Source organism: Mustela nivalis (genome assembly GCF_964662115.1).
Source record: "Mustela nivalis genome assembly, chromosome: 10".
Classification (NCBI taxonomy): domain Eukaryota; kingdom Metazoa; phylum Chordata; class Mammalia; order Carnivora; family Mustelidae; genus Mustela; species Mustela nivalis.
In genome coordinates this window covers 22,218,288-22,237,560 of record NC_139029.1, presented here as the reverse complement: position 1 = coordinate 22,237,560, position 19,273 = coordinate 22,218,288, and the positions used below count along the sequence as shown (strand labels likewise).

Below are 19,273 nucleotides of genomic sequence, written 5' to 3'. Positions count from 1 at the left end.
CCCTATGAAATAAATGCTATTCACGCCATTTTACAGATGAAGAAACTGAATTAAAAGAAGTCCGGCAAAACCCAGACTCGGGTTTCAGAGTCCTGCTCTTAATGCCTATGAGAAGTGCCCTCTGATGATTGTTCTACACTCACTGTCTTCAGTTCTACCCCATTTCATTCCTCCACTCCATGTCTCCTGATCACTCCTCAGCAGTCTGGCTTCTGCCTCCATTGTTTCATTGGTGACCTTCTCTTCAAGGTCACCAATAATCCTCCTCCCTGTTCCTAAATTCAGTAGATTCTTTTAATCTTTAATAGTTGTAACAGTATACTCTCCTACCCCCTCTGGCATATCATTTTCAAATACCTCTGAGAGCCATTCTCTCTATGTATACTTGTCAGGTGTACGTGATAACCACTACACTATGGAAACTCTATATACGTATTTGAAATGTCGTTATTCCCCAAGGTCCTTTACTAGGTGCTTCTCACTATATCCCTTTTCCCTGGACAGTTCTCACCTAAGTCCATGGCTTTATCATCTGTATGCTGACTTTATATTTCCGGCCCAGATCTTCAGCTCCAGACCCCTGCATACAGCCAACCTCTCAACATTCCCCCGCTTAGATGTCCCATAATATTTGAAAATTGACCATTTCCAAAATTTAACTTCCCATCCTTTTTCTATCTTATAACTGTATGGAGGATGTCAAATCAGGGCATAGGAACTTAATTAGATCATCTTAATAGCTAATGCAGTATTTCCCAGAGAGAAGTTTGGGAGCCCATTAGCTTTAGAATCACTAGAGGGCATCTCATACACATGACAGTAGGTTAGTGTCATTAAGTTATTATAATTTTCATACTTTTAAAATTATTAAGAGTGTCTGGCTGGCTCAGTTTGTAGAGCATGTGACTCTTGATCTCAGAGTCATGAGTTCAAGCCCCCCACATTGGGCATAGAGGTTACAAAGAAAAAGAAAAAGAATTCCCATTAAAAAATAATAATAAAATAATTATTAAAGTTTACATATGGCGAAATCAAGTTTGTTTTGTATACAGTTTTATGAATGTTTATGGTTGCATAGATTTGTGTAGCTACCACAAACAAGGTACAGAACAATTTACATCATCCCCAAAATTTTGTAGTGTTCACTTGTGTCAAACCCTCTTTCCATTCCTAACTCATTCCAACCACTGATCTCTTCTTTGTCCTGTAGTTCCTTTTTGTAGAATATCATACAAATGGAATCATACAGTATGTATAACCTTTTGAGACTGGCTTCTTTTCTTTAAGTCTGAGAATTTGATGCCCTCATCTCCACTATGAGGATAGATCAGCTTAAGAGTAATACTCTTGTGCTAGGAAAGCCTTCTTATGACATACAGTGTGGCTTATTCCACATTCTTTATCCTAGACTCTTCCTGGGTCTTCTCTAAACAGATCTATTTAATTATGCTATAGTCCTTAAGGGGTACCCGATCCCATTTTAGGATTTGAAGGTTTTCCATGACTTCTCAGACATGCAATGTATGTTATACCTTCTGTCAGGGTAGGCAGTTTCTGTAGACAGCTAATCTCAACTCTGTTCTGAAGGCCGAATTTATCTCACAGAGAATGTGCAAATAAAGTTCTATAAGTACAGTAATAACATATGTCACTAGGTTTTTTTCTAAGAGGATGTCCTTCAGGGGTACCTGGGTGGCTCAGTCAGTTGAGCATCTGACTCCTGATCTCAGCTCAGGTCTTGATCTCAGGGTCAGGAGTCCAAGCCCCATACTGGACTCTATGTTGGCTGTGGAGCCTACTTAGAAAATGAATGAATAAATGAATGACCTTCATATTTCTTTGAGAAGTTCCCTATTTCTAGTGTCATGTAATTTGGTGAATTATTTCCTACTTACTATAACTGTGTTGTTTTTTTTGTTTTTTCTTTTCTTTTTCTTTAAGGTTTTTTGTTGTGTTTTTTTTTTAATAATCTCTACACACAATGTAGGGCTCAAACTCATGACTCCTAGGTCAAGAGGCACATGCGGGATGCCTCAGTGGCTCACTCAGTTAAGTGTCTGCCTTCAGCTCTGGTCATGATCCCAGGGTCCTGGGATGGAGCCCCATGTCAGTCTCCCTGCTCAATGGGGAATCTGCCCCTCCCCCAAGTATGTGTATGTGTGCACGCTGTCTTTCTCTTTCTAAAATAAATAAATAAATAAATAAATGAGTAATGAGTAAATAGGAAGTCTATTCTGTCTACAAATATTCAAATTTTTCTGCCAATCCAATGCTTTGTTTTCAGGATTTTTTTTTTTTTTTTTTTTTTTTTTTTTTTTTTTAAGATTCTATTTATTGGGACACCTGGGTAGCTTAGTTGGTTGAGCTGCTACCTTTGGTTCAGGTCATGATCCCAGGATCCTGGGATCGAGTCCCACATCGGGCTTCTTGCTCAGCTGGGAGCCTGCTTCTCTCTCCGCCTCTGCCTGCTTGTGCATGCGTGCTCACTCGCTCTCTCTCTCTCTCTCTCTCACAAATAAATAAAATCTTTTTTAAAAAAAAAAATCTATTTACTTATTTGAGAGAGATGGGACACCTTGGTGGCTCAGTGAGTTAAAGTCTCTGCCTTCAGCTCAGGTCATAATCCCAGGGTCCTGGGATCGACCCTGCATCAGGCTCTCTGCTCAGCGTGGAGCCTGCTTCCTTTCCTCTCTCTGCCTGCTTCTCTGTCTACTTGTGATCTCTGTCGGTCAGATAAATAAATAACATCATTTTTAAAAAATACTATTTATTTGAGAGAGAGAAAGAGCAAGAGCACAGAGAGAGGAAGAAGCAGACTTACCACTGAGCAAAGAGCCTGATGCAGGGCTTGATCCTAGGACCCTGAGATCATGACCTGAGCCAAACGCAGACGCTCAACCAACTGAGCCACCCAGGCACCCCAGAATTTATTTATTTATTTTTTTTTTTAAAGAATGTACCCAGTAGGAGTGCCTGGATGGCTCAGTGGGTTAAAGCCTCTGCCTTCGGCTCAGGTTATGATCTAGCATGAAAACTCATATTGTTGATGCCCACTAACCAGAGACCCAAACATTCACTGAACAACTGATTTGGGCACTTGGAAAATATTTTGCTTAAATTAGTTCTTTCTGCCATAAATCCCAGATACACATTGGTTGTGCACAAACAATGTGTGCAGGCCACAAGAAGGAAGGTCTGGAAATGGTGCCCAAGTGTTGTAAGGGATGGCACATTTCATTCTCTCCTAAAAAAGCTAAAGACTTCAACAACGCTTTCTCTGAAGAGAAGGAAAAATAGCTTGAACAAAAACGTCAGCCATTTCAGGCTTTCCTGATTATTGAGGCAGCAAACATCCTGACACCAAAATCACTGTATATAAAGTATGTTGGGTTCCACACATGAGTGAGTTATTGATGGGGAAAGTGGAGTGAGTTGTCTGCCTTATGTATTGCTTTGACATACAACACCAATCATTTCTAGGTAAGAGAAGTGCCTTAAACAGGCAGGAAAAAAATTTTTTTTGTTTTCCCACTTAGAAAAACTACATGGCAGTATTAAATCAAATTTGGAGGAAATTCTGAATAATACCAATGACCTTAACAAAATGGCTGTTCTTCTTCCATATGACATTTCACACCATTTCTGTTGGCTTTAATTTTTTTTTTTTTTTACGTAGTTGCAGTCTATGTAAATATATAGTGTTTTGTATTTTCCTATTAGCTTAATAACTTATTATTGGAACAGTTTTACACTTGGTCTTCAGAGTTATTTTTAGGAGTTGCTTAATAACAGCTACCAAGTATTGAGGGCCTGCGGTGTACCAAGCATTCTATTTGTCATCTTCCCAACAGCCATAGGAAGTAACGTTGTTATCCCCATTTTATAGACCAGAAACAGGCTTAGAGAGGGTTAATGGCCCAATAACTCTTAAGACTTGGGCAGTCTGACCCTAACTCCTCACTCTTCCACTCTGCTGTACTCTTTTTTTCTTTTTTTTTTTTAAGATTTATTTTTGAGAGAGAGTGGCAGAGGGAGAAGCAGATTCATCGCTGTGCAGGGATCCCAATGCGGGGCTCCATCCCAGGACCCTGGGACCATGACCTGAGCCAAAAGCAGACACTTAACTGACTGAGCCACCTAGGCGCCCATGCTCTACTTTCTCTAGCATGAGATCCCATAGTGTTGCAGTATGTTTATGGGCCGTAACTTAATGAACCATTTATTTCCTTTGTTTGACATTAGGTTATTTTTAGTTAAACTGTTTCTTACCTTTCCCACCCAGACAACAGTGAATATACAATTTATCTTTATTTTTAATAAATATGCTTTTCCATAGTATATGTGTGTATATGTGTGCATATAACATTAAATGAAAAATTTTAAGCATCTGTATTTGTATATTATCTTGTTATATATATTTACATATAATCATAATGCCCTTTTCAAATGATGTGGTTGGTCACTTGTTTTTCTGTAGTTCTAATAGTTTAGTTACAATTGCTTAGAATCATAGTTTAAGTATTTTAAGTTGACACTTAGTTTTTTAATTCCTAATATATTTTGTTAAAGAATAAACCCTGCAGGGGTGCCTGGGTGGCTCAGTGGGTTAAGTCTCTGCCTTTGGCTCAGGTCATGATCTCAGGGTCCTGGGATCGAGCCCCACATCAGGCTCTCTGCTTGGCAGGGAGCCTGCTTCCCCCTCTCTGTGCCTATCTCTCTGCCTACTTGTGATCTCTCTCTCTGTCAAATAAATAAATAAAATCTTTTAAAAAATAAATAAAAAATAAAAATAAAAAAATAAAAAGAAATCTCAAAAAAAAAATAAAAAAGAGAATAGCCCCTGCAAATATTTAACTTTTGTTAAATTTTATTATACTATTATAAATAACATTATGTATTATATATATTAAATATGTTTATATTATGTGTAATTTATATATATAAAAAAGTTATGTAAATTTATAGCCCTTTAGTCAGACATAGTAAGTTTGACTCCCTTTTTTAGAAAGATAAAGGTGGTGCACCTGGGTGGCTCAGTGAGTTAAGTCTCTGCCTTCGGCTCAGGTCATGATCTCAGGGTCCTGGGATTGAGCCCCACATGGGCCTCTCTGCTCATCGGAGAGCCTGCTTCCTCCTCTCTCTCTCTCTCTGCCTGCCTCTCTGCCTACTTGTGATCTCTGTCAAATAAATAAATAAAATCTTTAAAAAAGCAAAGAAAGACAAAAACAGCTCTGGTGTCTCAGTTAAGCATCTGACTCTTAATTCTGGTTCAAATCATCATCTCAGGGTCGTGAGATTGAACCCCACATCAGGCTCCAGCTCCGTGCTGGGTATGGAGACTGCTTAAGATTCTCTCTTTCCAGGGTACCCGGGTGGCTCAGTCGGGGCATCTGGCTTTTGGCTCAGATCATGATGCCAGCATCCTGGGATGGAGTCTGGCTTTGGGCTCCTTGCTCAACAGGGAGCCTGCCTCTCTTTCTCCCTCTGCTTACCACTCTGCCTGCTTGTGCTCTCTCTTTCCCAGTCAAATAAATAAATAAAATCTTTTTTAAAAAGATTCTCTCTTGGGATGCCTGGGTGGCTCAGTGGGTTAAGCCTCTGCCTTCGGCTCAGGTCATGATCTCAGGGTCCTGGGATCGAGCCCCGCATCCGGCTCTGCTCGGCAGGGAGCCTGCTTCCACCTCTCCCTCTGTCTGCCTCTCTGCCTACTTGTGATCTGTCTGTCAAATAAATAAATAAACTCTTTAAAAATCTAAAAAAAAAAAAAAAAAAAAGATTCTCTCTTTCTCTCTCCCTCTGCCCCACCCATACCCGCGCTCATGCTCTCTCTCTAAAAAAGTTTTTTTAAAAGACGAGGTTTTTTCCCTCTTGACAGAAATCCTCTATTTTGTGCTAAATACTGGGCCCACAGCCAGATGGAGAGGGGATACCAGTTTCTCCAGGCAGTTGACTCTTTAGTAACTATGTTTCTTTGCTATTCTCAATTTGATTTCTGGGAGTACCTTTTTGTTTTTGTAGGTCTGGGACTTGCGCCAAAACAAGCTAACCTACACCATGAGAGGCCATGCAGATTCTGTGACTGGCCTGAGTTTAAGTTCTGAAGGCTCTTATCTCTTGTCCAACGCAATGGACAATACAGGTAACTATGGAAAGGAAAGCTCTCCAAGGGTCCAGACGCTGCGGACCTCAAGGTCTGCAAGGAAAGTGGGCATTGGGTACTAGAAATGTGTACTGGGATACATGTGAATCCAAAGAAAGAGTCGGGGCGCCTTAGTGGCTCGGTAGGTTGAGCCTCTGCCTTCGGCTCAAGTCATGATCTCAGGGTCCTGGCATCAAGCCCCATATCAGGCTCTCTGCTCAGCAGAAAGCCTGCTTCTCTGCCTACTTGTGATCTCTGTCTGTCAAATAAATAAATCTTTAAAAAACAAAACAAAAAGAAAGAGTCAAGGGTGGTTCACAGGTTTCTGCCAGGGCAACTGGGAGAACACATTGTAATAGAAAAGTCAAGAAGCCAGGATTCTAGTCCCAAATCTGCCTACTCTAATCCTCGGGAAACTTTGCTTATAGCTTTTAAGGCCTGTTTCAGCTCTGGTATGCTGTGGAGCCAGGCATTGTACTAGAAGCTCCTGGTGATTAGTAGATTGTTGAGATCCATCCAAAGCAATTCTCGAGCATTATTACAGAGAGCACCAAACTTGAATGACCAGTAGAGCTGCTGGTAGAGTTGCATTCTGTCCCCCAGTGTGCCCTCCCTCCCTGCTCCAAAGCCCTGGTGGGATGGGAATTGAACAGTAAAACGTTGCAACATTCTGCATTCACACAAATAGATGCTTTTCTGCTTGTTTTTGAGTTGCCACGTGGGAGGAGGGGTTTACTATTAACAAAAAAGAAGGTGGATTATATGCTTAATATTGGGAGAATTTAGAGATGACCGCCCCCCGCCCCGCCTCCGTGTACAAGTTCATAGGCTTGTCAGAAACAGAAATGCTTTCACTGACATTTTTGTAATGAAGACAGTGCCTAGCACTCAGCGGGTGCTGAGTAAGTAGTTCTTGAATGAATGAACACCCTTACCTTCTGACTGTATTCTCACCTTAATAGCAAACTCTCACACCTACCTTCACTCTCTGTGCCTATCTGAATCCTAGGATTGTTATGTTTATTACACTCAGTTAAAATGACATCCCTTGAATTCCACTATTGATAAAGGATTTGTTACCAACAGCTGTAGCCACTGCTTACTGTGCTGTTTATATCCTGATTTTTATGTATTTGCCATTGACAAATTCTAGCATTGTTCACAGTAAGGAATGATGAGGTTCCCTAAATGGTTATTAAAGTAATAAGAATTTTTTGTTATAGCTGTTTAATAAAATGACAAAATCCTTATTTTTATCTATTGCCTCTATTCTTTTAGAGCCCTGGTATATGTATCATCTTATCTGGTCCTTAATGTACTCTTGTAAAAAAGAAAAAGAACAAGTGGTATTCTCATCTTACAGAGACTAAACTATAACCTCACTTTTTACCTGATACCACCCATACATATAACAGCTAGAATGAGAATCAGAGTTCATTTTTTCTAACTATTAGTATAATACTCTCTTAGTATAACTTGACCTTGCTCAAGTCTAGACTGTCAGGTGTCCCTATGAGCAAAATTAGTCCTGTGTTTGGTTTTTATAGATTGATTGTCACAGTAGTCAGTGGTATTTAGATTGTCATATTAAAGCTTTGTTAAATGTGGCTTTTTTGGGTTGGCAGATGATTCCTCTGCCAATGTTTTGTTAATGTCACACCCAGCTACTTTCTGTTGCAGACCCCCAGCAATGCACTTGGCATTTCCCCTTCCTGCCAGCTCAGCTTTCCACTGTGCCCTTAGACCCTGTTAATGGAATTTGAATGTATTTTATGCCTGTTTAGGGGGGGAAAGAGCCTTATCATGTACCTTATAATATACTGTGTTGGCCTTCCTTCAGGAAAGAGGAAACAGCAGGAAACAGGAAAACAGAAACCAGGAAACAGCATGTGTCATTGACATGACGTTGATTGCAGCTGGGTTCTCAGGAAACCTCTGGCCCATAACTGTTTTTGCTCTGTTTGCAGTGCGGGTCTGGGATGTTCGGCCATTTGCTCCTAAAGAGAGGTGTGTGAAGATATTTCAAGGAAATGTGCACAACTTTGAGAAGGTAAGTTCTGCATGGCAAAGTGTTTTACTGTCCATTTGACTCAAAGATAACATTTAAGATAGTGCTAAGAGCAGTATTTACATATATCAAATCATTACGTTGTATACCTAAAACTAAAACTATGTTCAATGCAAATTATATCTCAATTCAGGGGGGATAAAAAGGGGGTGGCACTAAGGGTAGAGGGTGGTAGCTCTACTAAGAAGGGGCTGCATTTCAGTTAACACTGTTCTCCATCAAAACTGTTCTTGTGGGGAGCCTGGGTGGCTCAGTGGGTTAAGCCTCTGCCTTCAGCTCAGGTCATGATCTCAGGGTCCTGGGTTCGAGCCCCACATTGGGCTCTCTGCTCAGCGGGGAGCCTGCTTCCCCCACCCCCACCCCCCCGCCTGCCTCTCTGCCTACTTGTAATCTCTCTCTCTCTCTGTGTCAAATAAATAAATAAAATCTTAAAAAAAAAAAACTGTGCTTGCCTGGGTGGCTCAGTTGGCTAGGCAACTGCCTTTGGCTCAGGTCAGGATTCCAGGGTCCTGGGATCAAGCCCCCACATGGGGCTCCCTGGTCAGTGAAGGGCCTGCTTCTCCCTCTGCCGCTCCCACTGCTTGTGCTCTCCTGCCCTCTCATTCTGTCAAATAAATAAATTAAAAAACTGTTCTTGCCAGAAATAAAGCTAATGGAAGCATAGGGAGGAAGGCAGGTGGGACCCCCTTTTTTTTTAATTTTAAGATTAATTTAAGATTTCTGACTTCAACAAGATAGTGTTATCCTTTTAGTTCTTTGGCAACTTTGACCCTCTGGTCAGTGTTCCATATGGAACCCAGCCTTCCTGGCTATTACTCATGGTGGCTTCCCTCACCTTCCCAGTGCCCAGCTCATAGGGCCCTGAGAATATATCCCTCTTCTCAGTATGGATCATGGCCCAAAGTTTGAGAGAATTTTTTCTGTACCAGGTCAGCTCTTAATAGCAGCTTTTCCTCCAGATAATTTGTTAATAGAGACATATGGTTTTCTTTTGAGAGTCTGTTTGATTCAGTTTCACTTTATAAATCAGATCTTAGGGCACCTGGTGGCTCAGTCCGTTAATTGTCTGCCTTTGGCTCAGGTCATGATCCCAGGGTCCTGAGATTGAGTTCCACACCAGGCTCCCTGCTCTGCAGGGAGTCTGCTTCTCTCTCTGCCCCTCCCCCCACTGGTTCTCTCTCACTCGCTCTCACTCTCTCTCAAATAAATCTTTAAAAAAATTGTTTTGTTTTGTTTTGTTTTTTAAGATTTTATTTATTTATTTAACAGATAGAGATCACAAGTAGGCAGAGAGGCAGGCAGAGAGAGAAGAGGAAGCAGGCTCCCCGCTGAGCAGAGAGCCCGATGTGGGACTCGATCCCAGGACCCTGGGATCATGACCTGAGCCAAAGGCAGAGGCTTTAACCTACTGAGCCACCCAGGCGCCCCATTAAATAATTCTTCTTTTTTGTTGAATTTGGTTTTATTTTTATTTTCCTTCAAGATAAAATTATTAATGAGGATCAAAATAAATATGGAGCAAAGGAAGTCTCCATTTGTAGGCGGAATAAAACTTTGTTGCCAGTTCCTCTCTTAATTTACTATAAATTAAACATTTTCTAACATTAGTTTGTATGTTATATGAAATAAAATATGTGGTCTTAGGCCACAGAATATAAAATAATGACAATTTGAAGTCTCAGGGCACCTGGGTGGCTCAGTGGGTTAAGCGTCCAGCTCTTGATTTTGACTCAGGTCATGATCTCAGGGTTGTGGGATCAGGTCCCACACTGGGCCCCCACACTAGGGGTGGAGCCTGCTTAAGGTGCTCTCTCCCTCTTCCCTGACCCTCCCCTTAAAACAGAAAAAATGAAAGAAAGAAATTTAAAAAGTTTTGGGAGTTTGGAAGAGGCTGCTTGGTTATGGACATTGGGGACGGTATGTGCTATGATGAGTGCTGTGAAGTGTGTAAACCTGGCAATTCACAGACCTGTACCCCGGGGGGTAGTAATACATTATATGTTAATAAAAAATAAAAATTTTTAAAAATAAAAACTTAAAGTCTTTCAGTGATTTTATAGTCTAGTAAAGAGGGGCTTGGTACATTACTGTATTCATTGAATTCCTGCTTATTCACCTTTGTAGAATCTTCTGAGATGCTCTTGGTCACCTGATGGAAGTAAGATAGCAGCTGGTTCAGCTGACAGGTAAGGGTTGCCAGGTGTGAGGTGAAGAGTAACGGAGCGGCAGGTCCCCTGTTATGCGTGATCCGAGCTGGAGCAGACACAGAGCCACGGCTGTGCTCGGAGAGGGATCCGTGTGCGGTGTGAAGGGCCTGAGCATCACATCAGACAGGCGCAGCGTTGCCCGTCTGGATGCATTTTCAACGGGAAGGGCAAACACTTGCTTCACTTCTGTTGGATTCCCTCTGCCATCAGGGTGAAGTCTAGGCTCCTAATCTGGCTCCCGTTTCCCTCTTCAGAGTCTTCCGTGGTGCTTCAGTTCATCAGATACGTGTTGTGTACTCGCCTCCCCCACCATTGCCGCAGTGCTTCAGTCACATGGAACGTTCCCTGTCCTTACACCCCCTGTGCCTCCAGGCTTCTCTCTCATGTTCCCTCTTTCTCTAGACTTGCGTATCTCTCTAGAAATCGCCTCTGTGTTCTGTCTGTAAACTTTCCCTGGCCCTCTCTCTCCCTTTCCTGTGGGGTAGCACTAATCACTCTCCTCTCTGCTCTGTCGTCACACCTTACACAGCCAGCCTTTATCAGCATTCATCACATCTTACAGTGAGACAAACACAGTGGGGCACCCTCACTAAGTTATTTGCTCCCAGAGGTCAGGCAATGAGTGTTAGTCATCCGGAACCCAGAGCGGTATTTGACCTATTCTAAGCACTTAGTGAATATTACATGAATGAATTCCTAGCTCGAGGACAGCAGTCAGCTCTTAGCCTGCATATCAACTCAGCTATTGGTAACGGCTGCCATGCTGAGGATGATTCAGAGCTGGGTATGAGTACAATAGGGCCATGATTGCTAGATGCCGGTTATGTCAGCGTGTGAGCTAGGTGTTTTTCAGCCCCGGGCTGAATTCAGAGATGTTGAGACTTTCCTAGCTGTCAATTTAAACTGGCTCAGCCATTCAGTGATGAATTAGAGAAGGGAGCCGAGACGCCTGGGTGGCTCAGTCGGTTAAGTGTCTGCCTTCGGCTGGGGTCGTGATCCCAGGATCCTGAGAACCAGAAAAACCAGGGGTGTTTTCTAGGGGTCAAGGGTCCACATGCAAACAGGTTTGCATCCTGGTGGTATAGAAAGCTGCCTTGCAGAGGGAATCTGAGGGATTTTTAGTAAGCAGGTTGCTAAGGAAGACCTTAAGAAACGGACCCACAGCCTAAGGTGCGTTCTGACAGAATAAGAACCAATTTAAGCATTTTTACATCATTTTCAGTGGTGATACTTTTTTATGTAGTTAAGCTTTTACATGATATTTGCCTCAGCTTTTGTTTTGAGCAGTTTGTTTCTGCCATTGACCCTTTCTAACTTTCAGTGTCCTCTTCCTTCTTTCCCTCCCCACTGTTCCTTTAAACCTTACATGGGGTCCTCATGGCTCTGGCCTGGGCACAGGCCATGTGTCTCCATGCTGGGGTTGGCCACGTTTCACAGGCCACCTCTCCAGTTAGCCCCAAGTCAGCAAGCAGCTCTGTTATATAAGGAACCTGGTTCCTGCCAATTGTTGCCATGCCAAAGTAAGGGGAGGACAAGGAATCCTCTAAATTTAGCATCTAACTGGTGGCCATAGAGAGTGAGGCCTTCAAATAAACCCTTGGAGATCTTGCTGGCTTTTATGTGCCTGGGAAATGTGTCCTCAGAAGATTGCTTTTCAGCTTGGCCTGGATTTGGCAAGTTTCCCCTCTCTACTTGAAAATCACCTCCCTCCTCATGTTCAAAATCAAAACCCTTCAACAGTTCCTATCCAGGACTGTGGGAAGACTGGCCAGTCTGTCTGCCATGAATTAGTCAGCCTATTGTCTTCATGTTCATCTGTTGTGATGATGAATGTATTCGTCATAACAGCATCTGTCCTTCTGTGTGCCAAGTGCTTCACATAGGTCATCTCGTCACTTCTCTCAACCAAGCTGTGGGCTCAGCGTAGTCTCCATCATCACGGTGAAGGAGAGAGGAGTTCAGATAAGTTAAATACTTGTCTAAGGTTACTTAATGAGTAAATGGGTACATGAGACTTGAGCCCAGGTCTTCGGACTCCTGAGCTCAGACTCTGTTACTCTGCCATATCATCTTGGGGGCATTATTTGCTCTTAGCAAGGAAGAAGACCGCAGGAAGAACATGAACATCAGAGCCAAGGAGTCTGGAGACAGATGAGCTTCCTGCTTCCTCCCCATCTTGCTTGGAAATTTTATTTAGTTCCTGTGGAGTGTGGTCCTTGAGAGCTAAACAGTGCAAGTAAGAAGCTCGTATTTAGTTGTATTTTAGACCAAAAATGGAATGTCACATCAGCACCAGGCATTTTATAATCAAATACTGGTGACTATACCCTTTTTGGGTTGACTGAACAAAACAAATATGTAAATGATATTTATAACCTGCTTGAAAACCACCAGTCCTTTAAATTTACCAACAGATCATTTTTGCATGGTCATATGAAGATTATGTCTCTTTATTTTACCCTTCAGCCCAAAATGACCCAAGCAAGGTTGAAGGTCATAAGAACTTCTGAGGAGTGAGGGGAAGTAGAAGATGTGAGGGTGGTAAGAGAAAGGAGAATACCGGCGTTCTCATTTTAGTTCTGTCGCTAAGCCACTGATGAACTGTGTCGCCTTGGAAGAGTCATTGTTCTTAGCCTTCTTATCTGTAAATTGAGTTCAGACTAGCTGGTCTGGTCATGGGATTCCCATGAGTTCAGTGCAGGGTTGGTCAAGTATATATTTGGGTTGTGTTATACTGCAGAAATTTTCTGTCCCTTCTCTGGGCTCTGTGATTTGAATGCAGTACTGAGAAGCTCTAGTGGATTTGCAACCTAGGCTCCCAGCCTGCCGTAGTTAGGTTACCTATAAGACTTCCTGGACGAATAGCAGGTGCTCTTTAAGATTTCTGTGTGGGGACCATAGGAATAACTGTCCTTCTTCCTTGTTCTTTCCTATCTCAAAAGTTTACATTTGAAATACCAGTAATGCTTATGATTTTAGTTATTCCTGTATCTCTCTTCAGTTACTCGGGGGCAGGGTCCATCCCTTATCAAAATCTGTATTTCTGGTTTCTAAATTCTAAATTTCTACATTCTAAAGCTAGTTCCAAAACACAGTTGAGTAAGTAAGGGTAATAAGTAAATCTTTGCTTCCATTTCTCTTAAAAAGCCAGGCCTCTGCCCTCCCCTGAGCTCTAGGAAGCTCTAGCATTATGCATTACGGTGCTTTGCAGGTTCGTGTATGTGTGGGACACCACAAGCCGGAGGATTTTGTACAAGCTGCCCGGACATGCCGGCTCCATCAATGAAGTGGCTTTTCACCCAGATGAGCCCATCAGTAAGTCTGTCCTAACTGGGGTAAGGGAAACTATGGGAACCTCCCTAAAGGGGCCCTGAAAATACCAAGGCAGAGGTGGGTGTCTGTTGTATGTGAATTTCCATGTGGGCTTTATGGCCATCCATTGACAGTCTCGCCATGGTTTTAAATGGTGACAGGAAGAACATATTCCATCTTCTTAATCTCAAAGGGAGTCTGGTTAATCTATTTCTAGTTCTCTTGAGTTTATATGCTTCAAGTCTGGTGCAGTGATATATTTGGATAAATAATATTTCTTAATATTCAACTATAAGTTGCAATTTAGCCTTTTATTGACTAGCTAATTAAACAGTGGACCTTGAATTTAAGGAGAGAGCGTAACTTTCTCCCAGGCTAACTATAACAAGCGGAAACACATTTGCAGAATGTCTGACACAGACATTGATTCTTCCCTGGAATGGCTGAGAAGGTCTTTTTCACAAGGTTTGGCTGACACGGGACATCAGGGTTTAGACCCTGATAATGCATTTACCATAGCACAGTCCACCCTGTGGTTTCAAGAGGACTTGGATTGAAAAGCCAGGCTACCGTTTCCTGTGAGCAGTGTTGAAGAGGAGGGGAATTTAAACTAAACCCAATTGCTCTTTTATACCAAAATTGGCTCTTGACACAAGAGCCCTTGAGCACCGAGTCTCCTTGAGCCTTCATTAGTTCCAGTTATCTTCTCCATTCTCCTCACCCCAGTCCTCTCAGCGTCCAGCGACAAGAGACTGTATATGGGGGAGATTCAGTGAAGACACAGGAAGGAAGAACCACCGGCTGCTTGACCCTGAGACCTCAGGCGGCATGAGTGGCATCCAGCGGGGCCCAGGCCAGCAGCCTCCCTTCGGATGAAGATCGTTCCTAGCAAAAAGCAAGGAGGAGGTGGCCATATTCCAGCAACCACTGCTATCCCGTTCCACAGGATGATTAAGGCAAGCTGACAGTGGCCTCTAAAAACCACCGGCCAGATTTCAGGGACTGTTTGGGTTTTTTCCTTTTTTTTTTCAAGTAAGAGTTTTTCAAAGAGACGGACATGGATTGGTTTGTAGTTTCCTGTTTCCTAATCCAGGCCGAAAACAGGGAATGTGACTGAAATTTGTTTATTGGGAATTTTTTTTTTAATTCAATAACTGGCTTGTATGATATTTTTCTTTCTGTGTTTCTCTGAGTCATTTTGTATTAAAAACCAAATAGATGCCTTTTTACAAGAGCCATGTGGATTGGATTTATTGTCTTTGAAGCTTGATCGCTGTAAATCTGAGCTAGGCAAGATGTGGCCAGGGGAATACAGTCCATTTAAACTTCCAAGATGCTATTTACAGGTTTACAGGGATGTCTAGGGTTTTCCCCCCTTTTCTTCTTTTTAGATTTACTCCCATGAAGATTAATTCCTAGAGAATAATTATCCATAACAAACAGTTTCTCACCTACTAGATCCATAGCAGTCAAGAGGTGTAAAGTCTAAAAGAACCTAGTTTCTGTACACTTTGACATGCTCTTTAAGGAACAGGGTCTGTTTCCTACTCTGCCTTCTGCCAAAAACACTGTTCTGAGCAGCAGTCCCTACAGTCAGGCTCCCTGAGTGGGCACGGGATTGGGGGCAGCCTCAGCCGGTAGGAGTGGCGGGCTGGAATGCTGCAGCAGACTCAGCTCAGAAGCAACAGGAGCAAGTTGTGCGGTACCTGGACTAGGACAGCATCTGAGATTTTTTTGCACTTCTGCTTCCTTGTCCTTCCTAAACTGACAAGGACATTGAAAAATGCTGTTAGTTGCTTTCTACCCTCAAAACAGGTCACTGTCTCCCTAGATCACTGGGTGACTGTGCCCAGTGCACACACACCGGCACTAGTGGATCCCAGCTGGCACAGGGGCGTGGTGTGTGCCTTCTGGGAACCTCCTGTCTCGACACAGAGGTCTTCAGACCTGCCGCCTGTTTGGAACATGTGTGGTTTTGTACATTGAGCTCCCAAACCTGAATCATCTGTTTATCTCATTGTAAGACTGAGTATAGTTCTAAGTGAGCACACCTCCAAGACTTATTTAAGTCATGAATGAAGGAACCAACAGGATAATAAAGCTGTCAAACCAGTTACTTTTCAGAGTGAATGAATTTTGGATAACATGCACTGGAAACAAAGTAATTTATTGTGCCTGCCAGAGTTCAGGAAGTCTCAACAGGTGATGGGATCCTGCTCACACTGGGCCTCAGAGAATGGGCAAGGGCATTGCCAGGTGGACAACGAACAGGTGCCTTCCAAGAAACTACAGGCACAAGCTTGAAAGCTTCGCACATTTCCTGAACCGAAAGAACTTCAGCTTGGGAGAGTTTGTCCTTCATGTACTAGATCCTATAGGTTAAGGTTTCCTAAAGTGTATTCCACAGAACAGTTTCCCCTATACGTTAGCGACCTTAGGACATAAAGTCCCCATGCTCAGATAAGTTTGGGGGTAACCTGGGTTAAATAAAGTGCAGTTTCGTTGCTGCAGGACGGCTCAGAGCCTTTAAAACAAACTAGAGAGGCGCCTGCATGGCTCATTTGGTTAAGCATCTGCCTTCAGCTCAGGTCATGATCCCAGGGTCCTGGGATCAAGTCCCACATCAGGCTCCTTGCACAGTGAGGAGCTTGCTTCTCCCTCTCCCTCCGCCTACCACTCCCCCTGCTTGTGCTCTCTCCCACTCTCTCTCTCTCTCTCTCTGTCAAATAAATAAATATTTAAAACACACACACAAACTATAGAGGGATCTTCACAGGGAGTGGTGACTGAGATTTCAGGCGTGAGCAATAATTACACAGAAGGTTATGCCTTTAACCGGATTAGATTTGGCCAACATGGTCCGCAAGCCGCTCCTCACACCTCTAACACTCTCACATTACTCCCGAATCTCTCTTGAGCACCAGACCCCTCCCCTATCTCTGTCTTGGCTTAGGGGAGAACAAGACTTGAACCTTAACACCGCACTTTCAAAGCCTACCAGTCCCTTGAGAAGTTGACTGCGCCTGGGAGAGACCAAGGCCCTGGAGACTGCTAGGCTTTCCTCTAACCTCAGCCTCTTTGCCCCTCCCAAGTGCCTTCTTCAAAGGCTGGATAGAAGCCATTAGCAGGAAATAGCAGCACCATTTAGAATTTGCAGGGAATAGCGGCCCTAGCCTGGGGAATAAGGATTTGAGTATAAAACATCCCTAGAGGGTGCAAATTGTATCCTCACTTTGGGAGAGATAGATTGCTCCCGAATGAGTAATGGCATCTCTGGTCTTCAGTTAATTTCCCTTTATGACTTCCACAATCTCTAGCACTTAATACCATTGGCACTTAAAGAGCCAAATCTTTTTTTTTTTTTTTCCACTGGGTGGTTGAGTTTGGTGGGCTGAGCTCTGAGGGAGGTGGATTTGGACAGGTCGGGAATCTTACCAGAGTGGCTTCTTCACAGCAAAACTCCGGTTGTTTCTCACCGATAGACCTGGAGTCTACTGCTTGTTAATATCTCAGAAGCGTGTGAACAGGAAACTGAGGTGTGAGAGAGAAAGAGCAATTTGGGGCTGCAGGCAGTGGAGCCACAGGGAAAGGCCATCAGGCCATTGGAGTTAGGACAGAATTGCTCTTTCCAAGAGACTTTAGGGCTTGACAGCTGTGTCCCAGGACACAGGGAGGGGCCTGACTTAAAAGACAACCCCTGTTCCTGTGGGACTAAATGAAGCCAATCTGAGCTCTGAGCCTGCCCTCTGCCCTCCAGTCAGTTGTCTCAGTATCCCAGGTGCACCCGCTCTTTATCAATCCCTGAGCTGCCCCAAACTCTCTTCCTTTGTTCCAGGCTTCAACTTTCCCTCACTTGCCTCTGACAACCACTTAGATTCTCAGATCTTCTTTAATTTTATCCTCTAGACCAGTAGTTCTCAACTCAGCAGTTTTGCCTCCCAACGGACATTCAGCAATGTCTGGAGACTTCTGATTGTCACAAGCGGAGGGATCCTGTGCACGTCCAGTGAGCAGGGGCCAGAATGGCTCAAAGAATGAGCCTCCGAAAGGTCAGCGATGCTCTTGAAAAACCCTGCTTCAGGGGCGCCTAGGTGGCTCAGTGGGTTAAGCCGCTGCCTTCGGCTCAGGTCATGATCTCAGAATCCTGGGATCGAGTCCCGGATCGGGCTCTCTGCTCAGCGGGGAGCCTGCTTCCCTCTCTCTCTCTCTCTCTCTCTCTCTCTCTGCCTCTCCATCTACTTGTGATTTCTCTGTCAAATAAATAAATAAAATCTTTAAAAAAAATAAAAAAGAAAGAAAAATCCTGCTTCAGAACCATGATTCTCAAAGTATGCTTTCTGGGATGGCACCAGCAGTGGCATCTCCTGAGGACAAGCTAGAAACGCACGTTCTAGAGCCCCATCCAAGATCTACTGAACCAGAAGTTTAGGGGGAAGAAAGTCTTCAGCCATTTGTTTTCACAAGCCCTGCAAGTGATGCGATGCAAGCCGGCGAGCCCCGGCTCCACGGGCTCAGAGAGTTGTAATCTTTCTTAGGAGAGCCACAGGCTTCTGTTTACTCATTAATAGCTGCCCCTGAGTATGTGTTTAGCTGTTCTTTCTGGCTCGGTGCGTCCATGCATGATCTCATTTGATTGTCAAACGGGGCAACAGGTTCAAAGAGGAGTAAGACCCAAGGTTAACCAGCTAGTGAGTAGCAAAGCCAGAATGTCAATCCAACCGCAGCTCCTACCTCTTCACCACCTTGTAGCCCTCGTGGCTTTTCGCCTTGAATGCAGATTAGAATCAGTGGGTGAGTCTTTAAAACTCCAGATGCTCACTTAGATCATGCCCTGGGCCAGTTAAATCAGAATCTCCAGGGTGAGCATGAGTATTTTTAAAGCTTCCTTAGGTGATTGCAATATGAAATCAAGGTTAAGGATATTAACATTAGCCATGTCTACAGGAGGGCAGCATAAAGCCAAACTGACTTCCCCTGCCACCTCTGGATCTCTGGGAAACCTCTGCTCGGACATGTGGTCTGTGTGAGCTTACACCCACTTCTACACCCGTGGCTGAGCTGAAACTTTGGACCAGAGATCAGAGGTTGATCCACTGTGATCAGTGATCATCTGTGCCTGATGACTTGGGGTTTGTTTAGAAAAAAGGCCTGTGACTTCCATTCAGAACCCCTGGGACAGCATCCAAAGGTGCCAGAGCTAGAAAGGGCCTTCCGAGTGCTCGGGTCATCTGGTCCAGCCTCAGCTTACAGGAGGGGAAACTGAGAGGAGTTATGGGTTTTCCAAGGTCGCATCCATATTATGAAGTCAGGGGGTTTGCTCACTCAGGAAGGAGTTATTTAACACCCCTCTGTGACAGGTGCTGTGGCAGGCTCTGAGAATACAGAAATGATAGTCATAGTCTTTTGGGGAGTTGCTAGGGGAGAATGGTGGGGAGAAAAACAAAAGCCAGGACCTCTCAAACTTTTCCCCTTGTGTGTCCTTAATGATGGAGAAGAATAAACTGGGGCAGGAGAGACTTGAAATTAATAACTTTTAAATGTTACCTT

At 43.6% G+C, this 19,273-nt stretch overlaps 1 protein-coding gene across 1 annotated transcript in view; it reads left to right on the top strand.

The window, feature by feature from the left end:
* Window positions 1-14,960, top strand: part of SNRNP40 (small nuclear ribonucleoprotein U5 subunit 40) — a 37,103-nt gene extending 22,143 nt beyond the window's left edge. Inside the window, exons 6-10 of the mRNA XM_082685767.1 lie at window positions 6,019-6,139; window positions 8,107-8,189; window positions 10,332-10,393; window positions 13,626-13,729; window positions 14,453-14,960. Of these exons, the coding sequence (XP_082541893.1) occupies window positions 6,019-6,139; window positions 8,107-8,189; window positions 10,332-10,393; window positions 13,626-13,729; window positions 14,453-14,502 (420 nt within the window). The 3' untranslated portion in view covers window positions 14,503-14,960. The remainder of the gene's footprint in view (window positions 1-6,018; window positions 6,140-8,106; window positions 8,190-10,331; window positions 10,394-13,625; window positions 13,730-14,452) is intronic.
* Window positions 14,961-19,273: the final 4,313 nt, after the last annotated feature.